The sequence below is a fragment of the Octodon degus genome, unplaced genomic scaffold (assembly GCF_000260255.1).
Source record: "Octodon degus isolate 3935 unplaced genomic scaffold, OctDeg1.0 scaffold00010, whole genome shotgun sequence".
Lineage (NCBI taxonomy): Eukaryota > Metazoa > Chordata > Mammalia > Rodentia > Octodontidae > Octodon > Octodon degus.
The window spans coordinates 3,990,260-4,007,409 of NW_004524586.1; the positions used below are offsets into that span (position 1 = coordinate 3,990,260).

Genomic DNA, 17,150 nt, shown 5'->3' on the forward strand with positions numbered 1-17,150 from the left:
TTTTTGTAGATTGGGTGTGGTGGCGTGTACCTGTAATCAATCCCAGCACTTGGGAGGCTGTAAACAGGTGGATCACAAGAGTCCGATCTAGTAGTGAGACCCTGAACACGCTGTAGACCCTTCCCCTCCCTCCCCCCAAAAAATTACTCTTGTGCTGTGCAGTTAACCTTGTGTAGAAGAAATGTAGCTGCCAGTCACAAGCTCTGCTTCCCGCAGGCTCAGGCCCAGACAAAAGCCCTAAAGCTCTCCACTCTAGACTTCTCCAAGATGAGGTATTTCCAGTGATCCCCAAGCCAGAAGCCCTCAGAAGAGCAAGCCACACGCAGGTCTGCGCTTTGCATGGGCGGGCTGTGCGGGAACTTGCACGCAGGCTCTGGGCTGACCCGCGGCTCCTCGCCTGTCTCTCGACAACCCACAGGTCTCTGTCCGTACCCCTGAACCTCACAGATATTCTGACTCCCAGGTCCACTCTTTCCCCGAGGCCCTCATCACACCTCATCCTCTTTCCTCTCAGGCCTTCGGGGCTTCCAACTCATAAGCCAAAACCAAGAGAGAAAAATCACTGCAAGAAAGCAGCATCTACCTGAAGGCCATGTAGTCCCCAAGGGACAGACGCTGCCCTTCCATTGGCCACTCAGCAGCTAGCGAGCTGTCTCCTCTGCCCTGCGGGGAACATACCCTCATGCCCAGGCTGGTGCTCTGCCTTCCCTCAGCTGCCACCATAGTAAGGGGCTGTGCAAGAGCTGCCCAAAGCCAGCAACTGGGGAGATGGCGATGGAGAGGGACTGACCAACGTGTCCAGGTCACCTTTGGGGGTGGTGGAAAGTCCTGCACCTAGACAACAGGGATGGTCACTTAGCGCTGTGAATGCACTACTGCCCTTAAGTGACACACTTTAAAACAGGAAACCACAGGTTATCTGTTTTGCCACAATTTAAAAAATAAAAGATACCCACTGATACCGTGGTGGGGCCTCACATACATTACCCTTTCTAGCTTGGTGGCCGCTGGAATTCGAGGCAGTGGTGTTCGGCCAGTTCTCGGCTGGCTGTTCTCCAAGCCCACCTAAACACGTGGAGACAAAAGAAAAGGAAGAACACGTCAGCCCGGTGTGCCTCGGCGGCGTCAAGGGTGAGGAAGCGAGCCGCTCATCCGTGATTGCTCAGCACACAGAGCTCATCCGCAGCACCCATACCCCATGCTGGGGCCAGAAGGAGCCTGCCACACGGCTCCTTCACAGATTAGCAAAGTACCATTGTGATCAGCTCGACAGCACTCAGAATTGAGATAACCAAGTTAACCTGCGAACCCAAAGGCACTTCCTCACCTCGCCTCCTGAGAAAGATTCAATTTGTAGCCGACACTTGTAGCCGGCACTCCCAGGCCTGGCGTTCACAAGGTAGGAGGCGGTACTGCTGTCGGATGGGACAGGCTGGCTGTGTGCTCCTGTATTCAGGGCATTCTCTCGGCACCCTGGGTTCCCCTTGGGGACAGTCTCCCTTCAGAAACTCCTGTTGACCTCAGACATGTATTTGACCGCAGATCCTCCATATATCAGCCTTCGCATGACGCAGCTAGGCTGTGTTCACGGCTCTGAACACCACACTGTCATTCGCCTCCACCACGAAGACATCGGTTCCTAAGTATTTATTAGTCCTGCTGCCTGCCAACGACAGCGCCAGGTACCACGAGTCCAGCTGTGAACAAGACAGTGAGGATCTTGTCCTCAAGAGGTGTACTTTGCAAATGAGGAACTGGACAACAAACAGGGGCGAAAACCATGAATAAGGTAATGTTTTTTTTTTCCAGAACCAGGGATTGAACTCAGACCCTTGAGCTTGCCATCTCCCCGGCCCCGATGAATAAGGTTATTGAAGGCTCCGAAAGTGCTCTCAAGACCAAATCCAGTGCAGAAAGGGATTGGAAGGGCGGCGGTGTGGGACCTGGAGAAGGCACCCTCGCAGGTGTGCAGGGGTTGAAATAAACAAGCATGGCATATCCATGTGGAATCTGGGCCGCAGCATCCCCAGCAGGAGAAGGAAGCGGGGAGAATGCCGGTGCAGACTGCGCTCGCCTTGTGAGGGGGCGAAGCCAGAGAAGGAGGCTGGAAGCACAGGCCCCGAGGGCTGTGCTCTGCTACGAGCTCTCTGACTTGTATGCTCCTTGTCACAGAGACTGCTGAGATTTTGTGTTTACCCAAGATCACTCTGGGGGAGAGGAGGCAAGGCGGAAGGCCAGTGCTCAGCTCGGATCCTGTTGAGAGACGGTGGGCTGCGAACTAGACACTACGGGAGAGATGCCTGTCACCTGTCACCTGGGGACATAGCTGGAGGCAGGGCTAACCGGAAGGGTTGGTGGATGAGATATGTGGGGTGCGAAGGGCTCCTAATGACGGGTGGGTAGGGACCCAGAAGATCTGAATCCAAGAGAGACAACTGCATACGAGAAACCACATGAAAGTCTCCAGAGGACAATTTATTTACAAAGAAGGAAGTTCATGCCTTTGTTTAGAGACTTGCAGCTTGCAATGCAGTTTCCCCTTATCTTCTTTAGGTGCAGTAGATGGAGTGTCACCCTACTTTTCAGAGTCTCAATGTACAAGACTCAGATGCAAGATGGTCAGCCTGGGGTTGCTTGGCCCCTGGCGGGAGCCGAGAACTCAGAACACAGATTCCTGGTCAGAAACCTCACAATGCTTCCTGTGCCACAGCTACAGGGCTTTTGGTGCTGCCCAACGAAGGCTCACACCCAGCACCACGCACCCATCGAAGCAGCCCTCCTGGCCTCCAGGACACCACGGGAGGCAGCCATGTGGTGTCCCCCACAGCAACTCCTGACAGCCGGCTGCCTCTTTCCCTCCCGTAACTTTGGCTTCAGCAGGAGCTGCAGCTGCTGGGCCTCCCGGAGAAGAAGGACCCGCTAACGTCAGGCGGGGACAGGAGGCTCTGCGCTGCATCCTGCTCATTCTATGGCCTTTCTGGCCAACTCGGAATCCACTCACACACTCCCTGCAGCTGCCGGAGCCTCGGCTGCCAGCCCCGGGCCCTGGGGTATTCTTCCAGTTGCCATATCATTTCCTCTCGGGCTAAAGGTCAGGGGAAGTCCTGATGGTATGAACTCACTCTGCGGCAGAGGAATGTGCCATCTGCGACAGGGAGCAAAGCGCAGAGAGCCCCAAGCCCCGCGTGGCCCGCGCCTGGCAGGGGAGCCGGAGCCCAGAACGTGGGCATTAGCATCTTTCATCTGTCAAATGGGCTGTCACAAGGACCAAATGAGGTAATAGGTTTGTTTAAGCATTTGTTCATTCGACAAATATTTATCTAACACCTGCTACGTGCCAGACATTGTTTCTGCTGCTCAGGAGACAGCACTGAAGAAACTCTATCCTGACCTCATGGAAATTACATTCTGATGGAGGGGAGGGGAAATATGGTTTAAAAGAATAGGCAACTAAATATTTAAGTTGATATGAAGAAAATATATGAGGACGGCTACGCATAAGCTACTGGTGGTCTTCTCTCCCCCTACATCTAATCTACCAGCCCTTCCAGTTAGTTCTTTTCTTCACAGTAGGAAGAAGAGCAGAGGTCTGAAGAAAATGAGGGAGAAAGTCAGTGGATTGCCAAGAGACAAGCAGGAGCAAAGGCCGCGGGGCGGAAGCATGCTGGGCCCTCGGGATGGGTATGGCTAGAATGGAATAAGCCAGACAGAAAGCAGCAGGCCATGAGGCCTGAAGGAAGAGACGTGTCTGCAGGGCCAGCTCGTGGGGAGCCCCATATGTCATTTTCAGGACTTTGGCTCTTATGCTGAGGTTTTTGTTGGTGGTGATGGTGGTGGTTTTGGTACTGGGAACTGAACTCAGGACCTTGCACTTGGAAGACAGGAGCTTGTGCCGCTGAGCTATATCCTTAGTGCACTCTGAGTAACTTAGATAGGTGCGAGAAGACATGAAAGGACATTGTGACTGTACTGAGTTTGCATGTAACAAGCGTTATTAACAGCGAACTAAGAAGGCGCCCAGGGGCTGAGATTTGAAATAAGAGTCCAGTCTCATTACACAGCAATGGAAGCCCAGGATTTATGGTTGGCAGCTTTCGACTGCGTGATTCAAAGAAGACTGTGAGGGAAAAGGAGCAGGGAGCACATAGGCTGTGTCCAGGCGGGCCTGAGTCAGTGTGAGCTAGAGGCTGCGACGGAGGGAGCTGGGCTGGAGGGACTGATGGACGGTTCCTCAGCAGGCAGGCAGGGAGAGGAGGGCTTCTGGTCCCCTGGGATCTCTGGTTCTTAGGGTTAGAATAGCTGCAAAAGTGCTGAGTCGGGATACCAGGTGCCTGGGTGGTGGGAGAAAACACGGCCCCAGGAGAGGAGATTAGCCTGTCCTGCGGGTACAGGGATGGTTCCTGGTAGGAAGGGCTGGGGTGGGTGCTGTTTGACCTCAAACCTATATCCTTCTCCTCAGCTTCAGACCCAGACATGAGAGCAAGAATAAGCGGGGTTCCTCACTGGGAGCCAGGGGCCAAAGGCCTTGCCTAGGAAGTCATGAAAGGACACTGGAAGTCAGGGCTTCTGTCTTCCTCATCAAGAGATGAAGGCTCCATCCTTTTGGATAGGTTCAGGCCTTAGTATGAATTGCTAAAATCATTATCTTGGTCATCTAATACGGCTGATGCCTATAGAACAAAAGACCACCTCCCCTCTTCTTCCCCGACTCAGCCCAGGACATAATTTACTTTCACCCATCTCGCTGCCTCAGGGAAGACCCCCAATCAGTTTCTCAGGTATATCTAAACACCCCCTTCGAACCTCTCCCCAGGCAAAAGGTCATTAAAGCCTCAGCCTCCCTTTGTCCAGCCCAAAAAAATTCCTTGACCTCTCCAAATTCTGTCAGTGTCCTCAAAGAAAATAAAGCGCCTTTCCCTTTTTTCTTCCTTCTGTTTCTCTGCTGCGCTGGTCACCTGAAGAGCACCTGTCAGCAGAGGAGCAGGCCTTACGCTGCCAGCACACCCAGTGACCCTCTACCTGCAGGCAATGGGCTTCATCCTGCTGCGCCCCCCTCTCCCATCCAAGTTCGGCCACACTAAGCCCAGTGCCCGAGCGGCTTTCTGTTCACCTTCTCTGATGCACCTTCCTCGGCTACACCCACCTCTTCCTCTGGCAGATTCCTCCTTGCCCTTCTGATACTCTTTCATGCCTCTTGCTCTGGAAGTTGCTGGGTGCTAGAAGGCCTTCTCCTCTGTATCCCTGTACCCCTGTTTATTCATACCTCTCACCAGAGGGTGCCCCTCCTCTGCATCAGCAAAATCCCCATGAACTAGTTTTTAGTTTTTAGCATCTTAAAGGGAGAGGTTTTCTTTGGACCAGCCATGAATCCCAGGCACCAGACCGGGCACCTACCAGCTACTCAATAACACATATGACAGATGGATGGACCAAAAGTCAGGCCAATGCTGTTTAAAAAGAGAACTCAATCATTTCTAGCCTCAGCTTCACAGCTGGAAAATTTGTCTTTATCAGCTTTTATGGAGAGATGGAGGCAGCTGTTCTTGGAACAATGTCTTTCAACCTTGACTACAATTTTTAATGATCTGAGAAGAGTCTGAAAATATACTGAGGTTTGAGCCCCCTTAGAAACCCGGATTTAACCAGTATGGGGCATGGCCTGAACACGGGGCCTTTTAAAGCCTCCCGGGTGATCTGGAGGTGCAGTCAAGGCCCAGACTGGCCACTCAGAAAAGGCCTGTTTTCACGCTATTTTCTTAATTCTCTCTCTTCTGGAGTTCACCAGAATGACAAATGTGGCACAGGAGACAGACCCATCAGCCTCAGGAAAAACCATTTCTCACGTCTAAATTGGTACAATGTTCCTGTTTCTGTACAGGTGAGGCTCTGGCTGTGACTGCAGCCATGGGGCAAGGGTGACAAAAACAACCTGACGCACACAACTGCTGACAGCAAAGGGGGCGCATTCACATATGCAGATATATTTTTCCTGGAACACGATTGCAAGACAAAAAAATATTTTAGATATATAGTATCCCCATATCTAGTCTTTGCTTACTTACCTCTTCAGTGAGATATGCAAAGACCTTGTAGATTTCATTAGTCACAGGGGTTTATTCAAACGCCTCCTTTGCATAAGAAACCCAGGCTTACAGCTGGTCTCTGGGAAAGAATGCCCTCCAGGCCCTGAAAAGAGAGCTCCGGGCCTGTTCACGCTCTCCCTGGAACACAGCAGAGGTCAGCAGCCCGTGATGCATGGGGCCCAGCTGAAATGTTTCTATCCAGCATTTGCAATTCAATCCCACAGCTTCCTTTATGGAACAATTCACTAAATTCAGAGCTGTTCTTTTTTCTAATTTACCATATAATTCACCTCCCAAGTTCAATTAAGAAGCAATCTGTTAGCAACTTTGGGAGCAAGCTGCTTTTCTTCGGGAAAGCCCAATTTTCTTCCGCTCCCAACAAAAAGTGTCTTAATTATATGCGTCACATGAGACACTGATGTGCACACACACACAACGCCCCTCCACCATCATTAATGAAATATTGACCTTGCACTTCCATGGACATATAAGCCGGAAGAGATGGGCTTTTCCAAAGCCCAAGAGGACATCTTATGACTTAGATCAATATTACTCATTTGAACAAGTGACTATGAATATTCATCAATATGGAAATTCATAAAGCTAATTATTCCTCCATTCCGCATCCTCAAAGCCTAACATCGATCCTTGGTTTTCTTAAGTACAAGGATAATTACCATTTTCTAACTGCAGGTTACATGAAGGTAAGTGACATATATGCTATCTATTTAATCCTCAAGCCACCCCTCTGCTAGGGGTATTATTCCCACTTCACATTCAAGGAAATTGAGGCTTTCAGCACACATAGCTATTGGGTGGAGAAGTTGAATTTCTCTGTCAGTCGGGTGTCAAAGTCTTCCATACACAACATATGATAAAGCCTATATATAAGCCCTGGAAGGACAGCCTTATCTCTTGAGTTAACTGACTTTAAAAATTACCTATATCTTTAACCTATCATAGTTAAATCTAGCATCAAATTGGTTTGTTTTATGCTATGAGAAAGATCTTAAAAACCACTTTGTTACTCATCTAATCATGCAGAACCTCTGGGCTGAGCAGCAGGCTTCGTGGTACCTGCCTCCCAACAGGGGGAACAAAGATTAGGAATAAACAGTAAAAGCAGTTCATGGAAGGGGTAAGGAGTAATAGGGCAGAGAGCCCAGGAGGCTGGGTAGGGTAGGTGATAACCTGAGCTAAGGGGTGGGAAACAGGCATCTAGCTGGGGACAGTAGGAGCAAAACACAAAGGAGCAAAAGCTCCAAGCAGGACTGTCCCAAGGAAAGAAAATGAAAGTGCAGCGGGACAGAACTGGAGCTTAATGCGAACGTGGTCCAGAGGGGCTGACACCAAAAAGGGACACCTGAGAGACTCTTACCCTCCCACCTCATCTCAGTTAGCTAGGTCCGCTGGCCGCACGCGATATGCACAGCAATCCTATGAATGCATAATGCCATTGTTCTTGCACAAAACAGAAACCCGAGGTTCATGAATAAGTCATTCCAGGTCACCAGCTAGTTAGTGATTGACTCTGAAGGCCCAGCAAGGCCCGTCCCACTCTGGAGCCCACCTCCACCCCCGTAGCCTGCTGGACATCCCAGACAAGATCAAAGGGGGAAGCATCTGTATACCTTTGATAGAAAACTACCCACAAACAGCTCCGGTTTTAATTATTCATTAGGACAAACAAGCCAAAAAAAGGCAAAGCCCCTTTAAGAGGCTGATTTAAGAACAAACAAAGCAATCACTATGGTAATCAATGTGTAATCTTGAGCAATCCAATGCCAAGTAACTTTTATTCCATGCCAAATTGAAATGCTACAGAAGGGAAAGAGAAAATGAGTTAAAAAATCATTGCCAGGTTTTGATAATGAAATGATTTCATATTGGCAAGTGCAGGGTAAAATGGGAGTTCTTACACGCTTCTGATGGAAGAGCATTATTAAATCGGTTACACTTTATGAAATAATTTTACAAGCTGTGCTAAAGTCTTTTAAAACAGGCAAAAAGCCAGCATGGTGGCAGTGTACACCTATAATCCCAGCTACTCAGAAGGCTGAAGCAGGAAAATCACAAACTCCAGGCCAGCCTACGCAGCTCAGTAAGACTTAAAATTTTTTTAAAAGGCTGGAGTACAGCTTAGTGGCAGAGCCCCAGCGGGTTCAGTCTTCAGTACAAGCAAAACAAAACAAACGACGGGCAACAATATGACTTCTACATAACTGTATTAAGGAACTAATAGGCAGGGAACATTAAGGTTAGGTGAACATTTCAAGTTTTTACAGTAAAAAGATTGTAACATCTGTACCCACAACAGGGGAGTGGTAAAGTAAATTATATGATGGAATATTGTATAACCTTTTAAACAATTTCAGAAGTTTATTTAAAGGGGGTAGGATCATATTTTAAGTCAAAAAACAAGTTAGGAAATTCCAACAGAATTCAATGTGATTCCAACAGAATTCAATATGTCTAACTTTTCATAAAAAGTACATACATAAAATATGAAAAAAATAGGGTTGGGGATATAGCTCAGCAGTCTAAGCTCCTGCCTGGCAACTGCAAGGGCCAGAGTTCGATCCCCATTACCTAATGCTGTGCTAGCCCCAGAGCCACCGGGGTGCGTGGTTGGCACAGAAACCAGGTGTGGTGGTGGAAACCTGCAATCCCAGCACTGGAGAGGCTGAGACAGGAGGATCACTAAGAGTCTGAGCTGCGTAACAAGACCCTGTACTAAATAAACAAATAGATAAAATATTTTTTAAAATGAGGAAAGTAATAGAAAATACCCACAGTGACCAGTATGGTTATCTTTGGTTGGCAATTTTGGAGTGAATTTTATTTACTCTTTATAATTTCAACAATAATATGTTGTGCAACATATTATTTTCATAACCAGGAAGTAAAATGATTCTCTAAAAGGAAGAACTAGATTACAACATCATACACTTTGCCTAAGAACACGTGCTCTGCAATTTGCGGTGTACACATGCACCCACACGTGTGAGCGCATGCCGTGCATACACACACACACACACACACACACACGTAAGAGTTGCCAGGGAAACCTATTCTGATGGGAAAGAAACATAGTTGTGTTTATGCAGATGGTACAGTTGTGGTCCAACCTTTTTTTTCTGCTTTCCTGCTCTGACCACGAAAGAAACAATGATTCCACACCTTGGCAAGAAGGCAAAGAGGAAAGCTCTTTGGTGAGGACAGGGCTAGAGGAGCCGCATCTGTCAGCACCTTTTCTTAGTATCTTTATGAACTCACAAATTCATGGGCAAATACCTGTGTCTCAGCACAGCTGATGGGGCTTAGAATTTGCTTTTGCCCTAGAGCAAGGGTTAGTGAAGACTTGAGTTGTTTGTTTCTTTCTTTTTGGTGATAGCATCTCCCAAGCTGGCTTCAAACTCCTGACCCTCTTGCCTTTGCCTCTGGAGTACCTGAAATTACAGACATACAATATGATGCCCAGCTGATGGGAGGCTCTTTAATTATGCAAACTGGAGCCCTCCTCCTCTTGTCTCTAGCCAGGGGTCTGTTTCCCTACTTGTTGGACGCCCCACTTCTCCTGATGCCTGGATCTGTACTTGTCCTGTTGGCTGGCCTTTGGATGAGTTATTGTTCCACCTTCTCTTACATATGCCCTGCTGCTCACCTAGTCTCCAACTCCCAACTCTGTCTGATCATCCCTGGACTCTGGGTATCCCATCTACCTTGTCCACATTGTTCACACCCAGTCTGACCTTGGCTTCTTCATTGTACCCATTATTTACAGCTGCACAAAAAATGTCCCTCAAGGGATAATACATACAAGGCATAGAAAAACGCCTCACTCATGAGTTATCTATTGTTACTATTATTATCATTACTGAATCTAAAACTGTTCTGAAGACTGAAGAACCAGAACAGGGTGAAACAATAAAGCACAGAGACAAGACCTTTCATAGCTGAACTACCATGAGTCAAAGAAAAAGCTTAAGCGCAGACTTCAACCAAGCTTAGGCTGCGAAGCCGCCAAGGACACTGGTGGCCAGGGATCGGGAAGCACCCCTCCATAACTCACCAGGACATTTCTTTACACCTTGCTGCAGACGGTGCTTGCTGATAACAGTGTGAGATGTTCAGTGACAGTTAAAAAAAACAACTAAAGATAGACTTTAAGACAAGAGCTGGGGACGGGCGCTATGCAGTCACCCTGTTATTCCTGGGACAGTGGAACTGACTGACCAGGACCCTCTGGGCAGTGCTCCCAGACTGCAAGCTGGAGCTGCCCAGAGGGAGCTGACACGGTCCTGGGTAAGTCAGCTGGGCCAGGCCCTGTGCTTGCTGCCTTCTGTGTATGTTCTCCTTTACACTGTACTATGAGACAGGAACCACTGCTAATTTTGGTTGCAAATGAGAGAAATAAAGCTCAGAAAACTTTAGCACATCCAAAGGTCACAAAGCTGGTAAAAGGCAAAACTCAGACACAACCCCAGGCCCATCTGGCTGCGCTGGTGGCCCTTGCAACACAGGGCTAGAGATGCCAACCTGACTCACCCAGAGCTAATGTCTCAATAGAAAAGACCAGAAAAATCCCACCCGGAGACCCAGGAGACAAAACTTCACATTCACTAGGAGGCTGCTCCAAGTGCTCACATCAGCGATGGCTTGTTGGGTGTGACGTTCCCAGGGAACTGGGCAAGTCCTCCAGAGAAAAGAAGAACAAGGAGGGAGGAGCAAGCGGAAGCTGAGTCCCCAGGCAAGTGCCCCAAAGGGGGCCGCTTTTCATCTCCCCAGAGGACCCTCCCCCAACCAGGCGGGTCCCCTCTCATCCCCCTGCCAGCTACGCTGAGCTGTGTGTTCCTGCCCAGTTCCCACTCCATATCCTCCCAGGCACCCTAGGCCCTGCCTTCCGGCTGCACCGTCCTCCTCACTGCAACCTGACTCACACCCCTGCCAGGCCCACCCTGACGCCTTCCAGGAAGCCACATCCTCCTCTGCTCTTTGCTCAGTCCTGCAGGCCTCCATCCCTCCGTCCTTCACAGTCCTGCAGGCCTCCATCCCTCTGTCCTTCCCTCCTTCTGCAAGTTTGTAGGGTACCTCCCTGCGGCATGCCAGAGATAGAAAAACAGATCAGATACAACTGCTGCCCTTGAGGAGCTCCCGCCCTGATCATAGCCTGCCTCTAGTACAACTCCGTAATTCTGTGCCTCACCCCTGCGGGACAGCCTATTTCTTGAGAACAAGAACAACATCCTTTCCCTGTCTAACCAGCAGTGCTCCTAGCAGATGCTTAACAAATATGCCCATGGGAAGTGGACTGAATTAGGTTGACCAGTACTGTACACAAAATCTTGACTAATTTTCACTGCACCCACATAGGATAATGTATTCTTATTGCTAACCCCATTTTATAGATAAGGAAACTGAGGCTCAGTCACCAGCTGACACCCGGCAAAGCTAAGAGGGCCTAACGCCCAGCCCACACTCTGTGGCTCATTGCTTGTTTTCTAGTGTCCTCGCAGGAACAGAAGCCCCAGAAAATGTACAAATCCAGCTAGGTGATTTTTGGCCTGCAGAAAGAAGATAGAATAGAATCCTGCTCCATTTGTGGCAGAGGTATTCTACAGTTGCAATGGCCACTGAATTAGCAAGCACGGACTCGTTGCTCCTGGAGAAACAGTATTCCATACAGAAGGCAATGTAGTACCGTGTGATGTACGTAACAAAATATGCAGCCATGGGCCAGGGAGGTAGCTCAGGGGTCCAAGCGCCGCTGGCGTGGGGACCAGGCTTCGATGCCCAGCACCTCATGCAGCACCCATGCAGCACCGGCTCTGCCCAGGGTGTGCCAAGCCAGCAACTGGAACTGGGTGTGGCTGTGCACGCCTGTAATCCCAGCACTGGGAAGGCTGCAAACAGGAGGATCACTACGAATCCAAGCTGCGCAGTGAAACCCTGTACCAAATACATAAAAAATAAATTAATTAATTAAATAAAAAATCATTTAAAGAAGTAGCCATGTGCAATTACTATTCACAATATTTCTATCGACTGTTCAACACAAAACTTTGTTTTATGTGTGTTTCTATTTAAAGGGGTTTTTGTTTGTTTTTGTGTTTTGTTTTTTGTTTTGTGTTACTGGGAATTGAACTCAGGACCCTGCACTTGCCAGGCAAGCACTTACTCTACCTACATATCTCCCCAGACCCATATAGGCATTGATTGATTGATACTTGGTACTGAACCCAGGCTGTTCACACTGAGCTGTATCCCTAGTCCTTTTTTAACTTTTTAAAAACAGATCTCACTACATCACAAAGTTGTCCAGGCTGGATTCAAACCTATAAAACTCCTGTCTGAGCCCCAGAGTGCTGGAGTTATCAGTAGTGCTGGAGTTACTGTGCCAGCTTTCTGGCCTTTATTTATAATCTTTTTGTGTGTGTGCAGAACCAGGGATTGAACTCAGGACCTTGCATTTGCCAGGCAAGTGCTTATTCTATTGAGGTATCTTCCCAGCCCCTATTTTTAATCATTTATTGATTCATTAATATTCAATAGTGACAACAACACTATAATTTCTGCTTGAAAAACAATTATTTAACACATGGACTTTCTCTAAGAGACACATCACAGCTCCTAGCAGTGAGGACCACGAGGCCAGCCCTTCAGCACTCCATCTGAGCTTCATATTAAACAACAAACCCACAAAAAAGTTCAAAAACATAGTGCTCTGTATAGCAGGGTCAGTGGCTTACAGTCTGAGAGCTGAAGCAAGAAGGCGGATCCTTTGGCCTCAGCGGGAAGGTGTGCACTGGGAGAGGGGCTGCACCTTCAGTAAAGACAGGATGCAGCGCTCCTTCAGCGGCCCCAGGATCCCACGAGCACCCTCCAGCCTGCACCAATGGGCTCGCCACAGATGGATCCTTGAGGTCCTTAGCCATCCCTGTCCCACTGTGTCACAGGACAGAAGCAAATGAACCCACTGATCTCCCAAGATCAAATGTTAGTTTCTCGGGTTGTAGGGGGAGTTTTTGAGAAAAGCTGCCCTCCTTGTCCATCAGCAGAGGAAAATGGGGGGCCTCAGGCAGGGCTTTACGAAAGGTGTGGGCTCCTCTGATTTTCATGTCCTTAGCTGTGGAAGACAGAGGACTCCTAACTGGTTACCTACAGTGTGTGGTGAGGTTGGACAAAGTCCTAACAGTGGACGTGAAAGGGCTTCAAGCACCACTGAAATAGGCAAGGGCGTTGTCCTCCGCCTGGGCTAGACTCTGCGCATAATTTCAGTGGTTGTGATAAATGCATGCCTGGCTACCAGGAATCGGCTCTCTTGGGACCTTGGTCTGCAGGTACAAAACAAGCATCGGAGAGGACAAGGGCAGCTCACTGGCCCATGCAGGACCTGAGCCTGTTACCAGTCCTCAGCTTATCCATCCACTGGACCAAATGATCTCAAACTAAGTGGTAAGCCAGATAGCCAAGTGGAGCTGGTCCCTGCAGGCTCAGCTAGGCAATATGGACCAGGGAACTGCAGCCAATCAGGACAGTGATCCCAAAGAAAGAAAAAACCCCAGGGAAAGGGAGAGAAAAAGTCATTCCCTCTCTCAGGGAACTGGAGGAACACAACATTGTATGGCAGAAGCCGGGAGCCTGCTGAAGAGACTTTTCTCCTGCCCCACTCCTCTGTCTCCTGCATGTTGGCCTCATGAGGGTGGCAGTCGCAGGGAGGGGTGGCCATTTACCCAGCGATGGGAGGCAGGGATGGTAGCTCAAGGCCCTGCACTGGCTATGTGCCAGCAGTGTCTACACCAGCTGCTTTCAAACAAAAGAAGACATATTCATAACAATGTGCTGTGATATAGAAATAAAATGTTTTCATGTAGACAGAAATGCAAGCAAATACATCACCAAAACAAAGTTCCACAGTAACTTCTGACTCTGAAGAGCAGACAGGATGGCCTGTACTCGGTTAGCTCTCACTTCCCAGGCGCAAGTGCTTCAGCGGAAGCACTCATTTGTCCTCATAAACACCCAGGATTCCATCCCCTGACCTCTGCAGGGGTGACCAAATTACCAATAAAGACATACAGATGTCTCCAAGGGTGTCCCCCCGACTGGGTGACAGAAAGAGCAGCAATGAACTCAGAAGATCAAAGAAAGACCATAGAAAGGACGAGCCCTCCCAGGGCCTTTCTGCAGGGTCTGGAGAAAGGCAAAAAGAAGAACAAAGAGCTCCATCCGCTGTCCGTGACCTTCTCAGGCTAGAAGTCGGCTGAGCTGGTGAAGAATTGCAGCGCAGGAGCCCCGGTTAAGGGATGAGGTCGGTCAGCAGAGGGGAGGGCAACCGAGCTTCGGGGTGATGGCTCAGGCCCGTAAAATGCAATAGCCCCTCTGTTTTACAGGGGCTAAACACTAGCATGTCCCCATCCAGCTGGGGCAGGAGGAACCTGTTCCGAGGCCAGCACATGCAGGGCCATCCGCAAAGCTCTGAGCGTTTCCCCTGCATCTGCTCTGGGGTGCCATCCGGCATCCAGAAAGTGGCCTGCTGTACTCCAAGCAGGAGCCAGGGGCTGGCTATTCCATGAAGGAAATCTCAGGGGAAAGCCTCTCCTGGGCCATGAGGTAACAGGTCTCTTTTCCTCCTGATAGAGAAAAGAGAAGTGAGCTTGACCAGGATCGTGTGACTAGAATTAGGACCCAGCATCCAAACTCACATGCCTCAAGCCGGGGCAGGCAAGTAACACATCAGGGAGGAGGAAGATGGGTGTGAAAGCTGGTTAGGGAGTGGTGGGGCCTGTGGCAAACACTCAGAGCACCTGCCCCTGCAGAGTCTGACTGGCATTATGCAACCCCGCTGATTGTTGCCAAGTGCAATCGCTGGACCAGTGTGACCAGATCTTCCAAGTTTTCAAGAGAAGCCGGAATTCTGGGTATTTATGAGAAATGTGATTTTTAAATGTTGGCAGTAAATTAAAAAAAGAAAAAAACTGTAAGCGCTACAAAACAAACAAAACACATCTGCAGACCAGATTTGGCCGGTGAGCTGACCGCTAGGACCTCAGGGTTGGAGGATGGTTGGGAAAGCTGGGCCGATGGGCAAAGCTAACGTGAGAGAAGGGAGGCCATCGTGGGCAATGGCAGCCATGATCCAGGAGCGAAGAGGTGTTGGAAATGCTGAAAGCCCGAGCCGCAGGAGCTGTGATGGGCCATGGGATCAGCAGGGGTCACTAGAGGAGGACAGAGAAATGAGATGGCCAGGCCACAAAGAGAGACTGCACGGGCAATGCTGCTACCATTGCCCTCTCTCTGCAGGCACCCTGGGAGTGACACAAAGAATGACCCGCAGACCCCAGTGCGGGCAGGGCTCTGTCCAGGGCCTGGTGAGTAGGGTGAGGCGCTCTTTCCTGCCTCCCACCAGCAGGGCTGCCTTGCCCCTCCTCCAACTGTGGCTCCGGCTCTCACAGCTCAGCCCCGCTGTCTCTGGATTCAGCTTCCGTCCTCCTGCAGCTCTGTGGCGGGAGGCAGGCTGGGTGGCCTTCACTTGGACTCTGGCCGGCCCACTGGTGCTCATGGTTTTCTAAGAAGGGACAAAGGAAGGCCACAGCCACATGTCTGCTCACACCTCGAGGAGCTCAGAGAGCTCTGAAAATACCTAATTAGAAATGACCTAACCAGACCATCGGGAAGCTCCATCACATGAAGAACCAGAACCTGCAGTTTCCAGTCAACACTGCATCCGGCGGACAGCCGGTACCCAGTCTCCATCCCACTCAGGCTTAGGCCTTCGGAAGCTTAGAGTCAATCCTTCATTTTAAAGATAAGGAAGCTGGGGTCCCCAGGGGAAGTGACATCCCTAAAGTCCACCCCACTGTAAGGAACTCTAAGGGTTAGAGTACTGACTCAGAAACCCAGTTCATTCCTGATCATGGCTGGGAATAAAGTGCGTGCGCGGTCAGTGTACATACAGCAGAGGTGGGATCCCAGCAGCAGCATGCGCATCACACTAGGGAAGGCCTGCAAATGCGAGAGCAAAGGCGCTCTGCTGCAGGAGACTAAATTAGCTAAGGTCAAAATTTTAGAGGGTAACTACTTAGTGCTTTGTTTTGTTTTGTTTTCATGTATTTGGTACAGGGTCTCACTACACAGCTTGGACTTGTGGTGATCCTCCTGTTTTCAGCCTCTCCAGTGCTGGGATTACAGGTGTGCGCCACCACAACCAGGCTCAGTGGCTGGCTCAGAGCGCCCAGGGGGGCAGGGCTGGCGAGGAATATGGTACCCAGGATCGAACCTCAGTCCCTGAGCTTGCCTAAGCAGGCCCTTAGTCTGCCGAGCTATTTGTTTTTTCCTCTATCAGTTGTTTAATTAAGTTTTTAGTAAGAAATTTAGAATACTAATTTATGAGGATAAATTCCATTTGTCAGAGCAAAAACAGATTGCAGGTAGCCCCGGAGCTGAGGAACAGCTTTGATTTTTGCTAAAATCTGTGAGTCCACCGCTTTCTGATCCACCTTGTGCTGCTCTGAAATCTTGTATCTCTCTTTCTCGCCCTCCTGGTGTCTGGGCTTCTGCAGCTTCTTCTTCTTCTTGAAGCATCAGTGAGGTGTTTGGGGATTTTCACTTTGCTGATGTCAATTTTTGTAGAGGTGGCAATGACAAATTTCTGGTGTGTTCTTCATAGAGGAACACGATGAAGGCTAAGGGGCCCCGTCACAAGCAGCAAGCCACTGTCCAACTGCTTCAGGAAGACCACTCTCTTGCCTCTGTGACGCCGGTGAGGATGATCAAGATGGTGCTGGGAGTGACGCTAGCTCAAAGTTTCCGCACATGCTGACTGAAGGGCTTCTTGCCGTGGCTCAGGAGCTTTCGGGGCACATCTTCAGTAGGGCAGTATCTGGGCATTTCTCGAAGCTTAACCACCAGGTCCCTCCATTCTTGTCCCCACTGACTGGTTTTGTGATCGTGGCAAGAACTTTCTCCTTTTTCTTCTCAACCTTTGATTTAGCAGCTGTGTACTTTCTCTTGTACGAAGCCTTTCTGGAATACATGGCAGATCGGGAGTATCTACCAATTCCTCTA

General features: G+C 49.4%; 1 protein-coding gene across 1 annotated transcript in view; it reads right to left on the reverse strand.

The window, feature by feature from the left end:
• Tll2 (tolloid like 2) overlaps positions 1–17,150 on the reverse strand; it is a 147,458-nt gene that overhangs the window by 79,292 nt on the left and 51,016 nt on the right. The window contains exon 3 of the mRNA XM_004625684.2: positions 988–1,065. Within this exon, the coding sequence (XP_004625741.1) occupies positions 988–1,065 (78 nt within the window). The remainder of the gene's footprint in view (positions 1–987; positions 1,066–17,150) is intronic.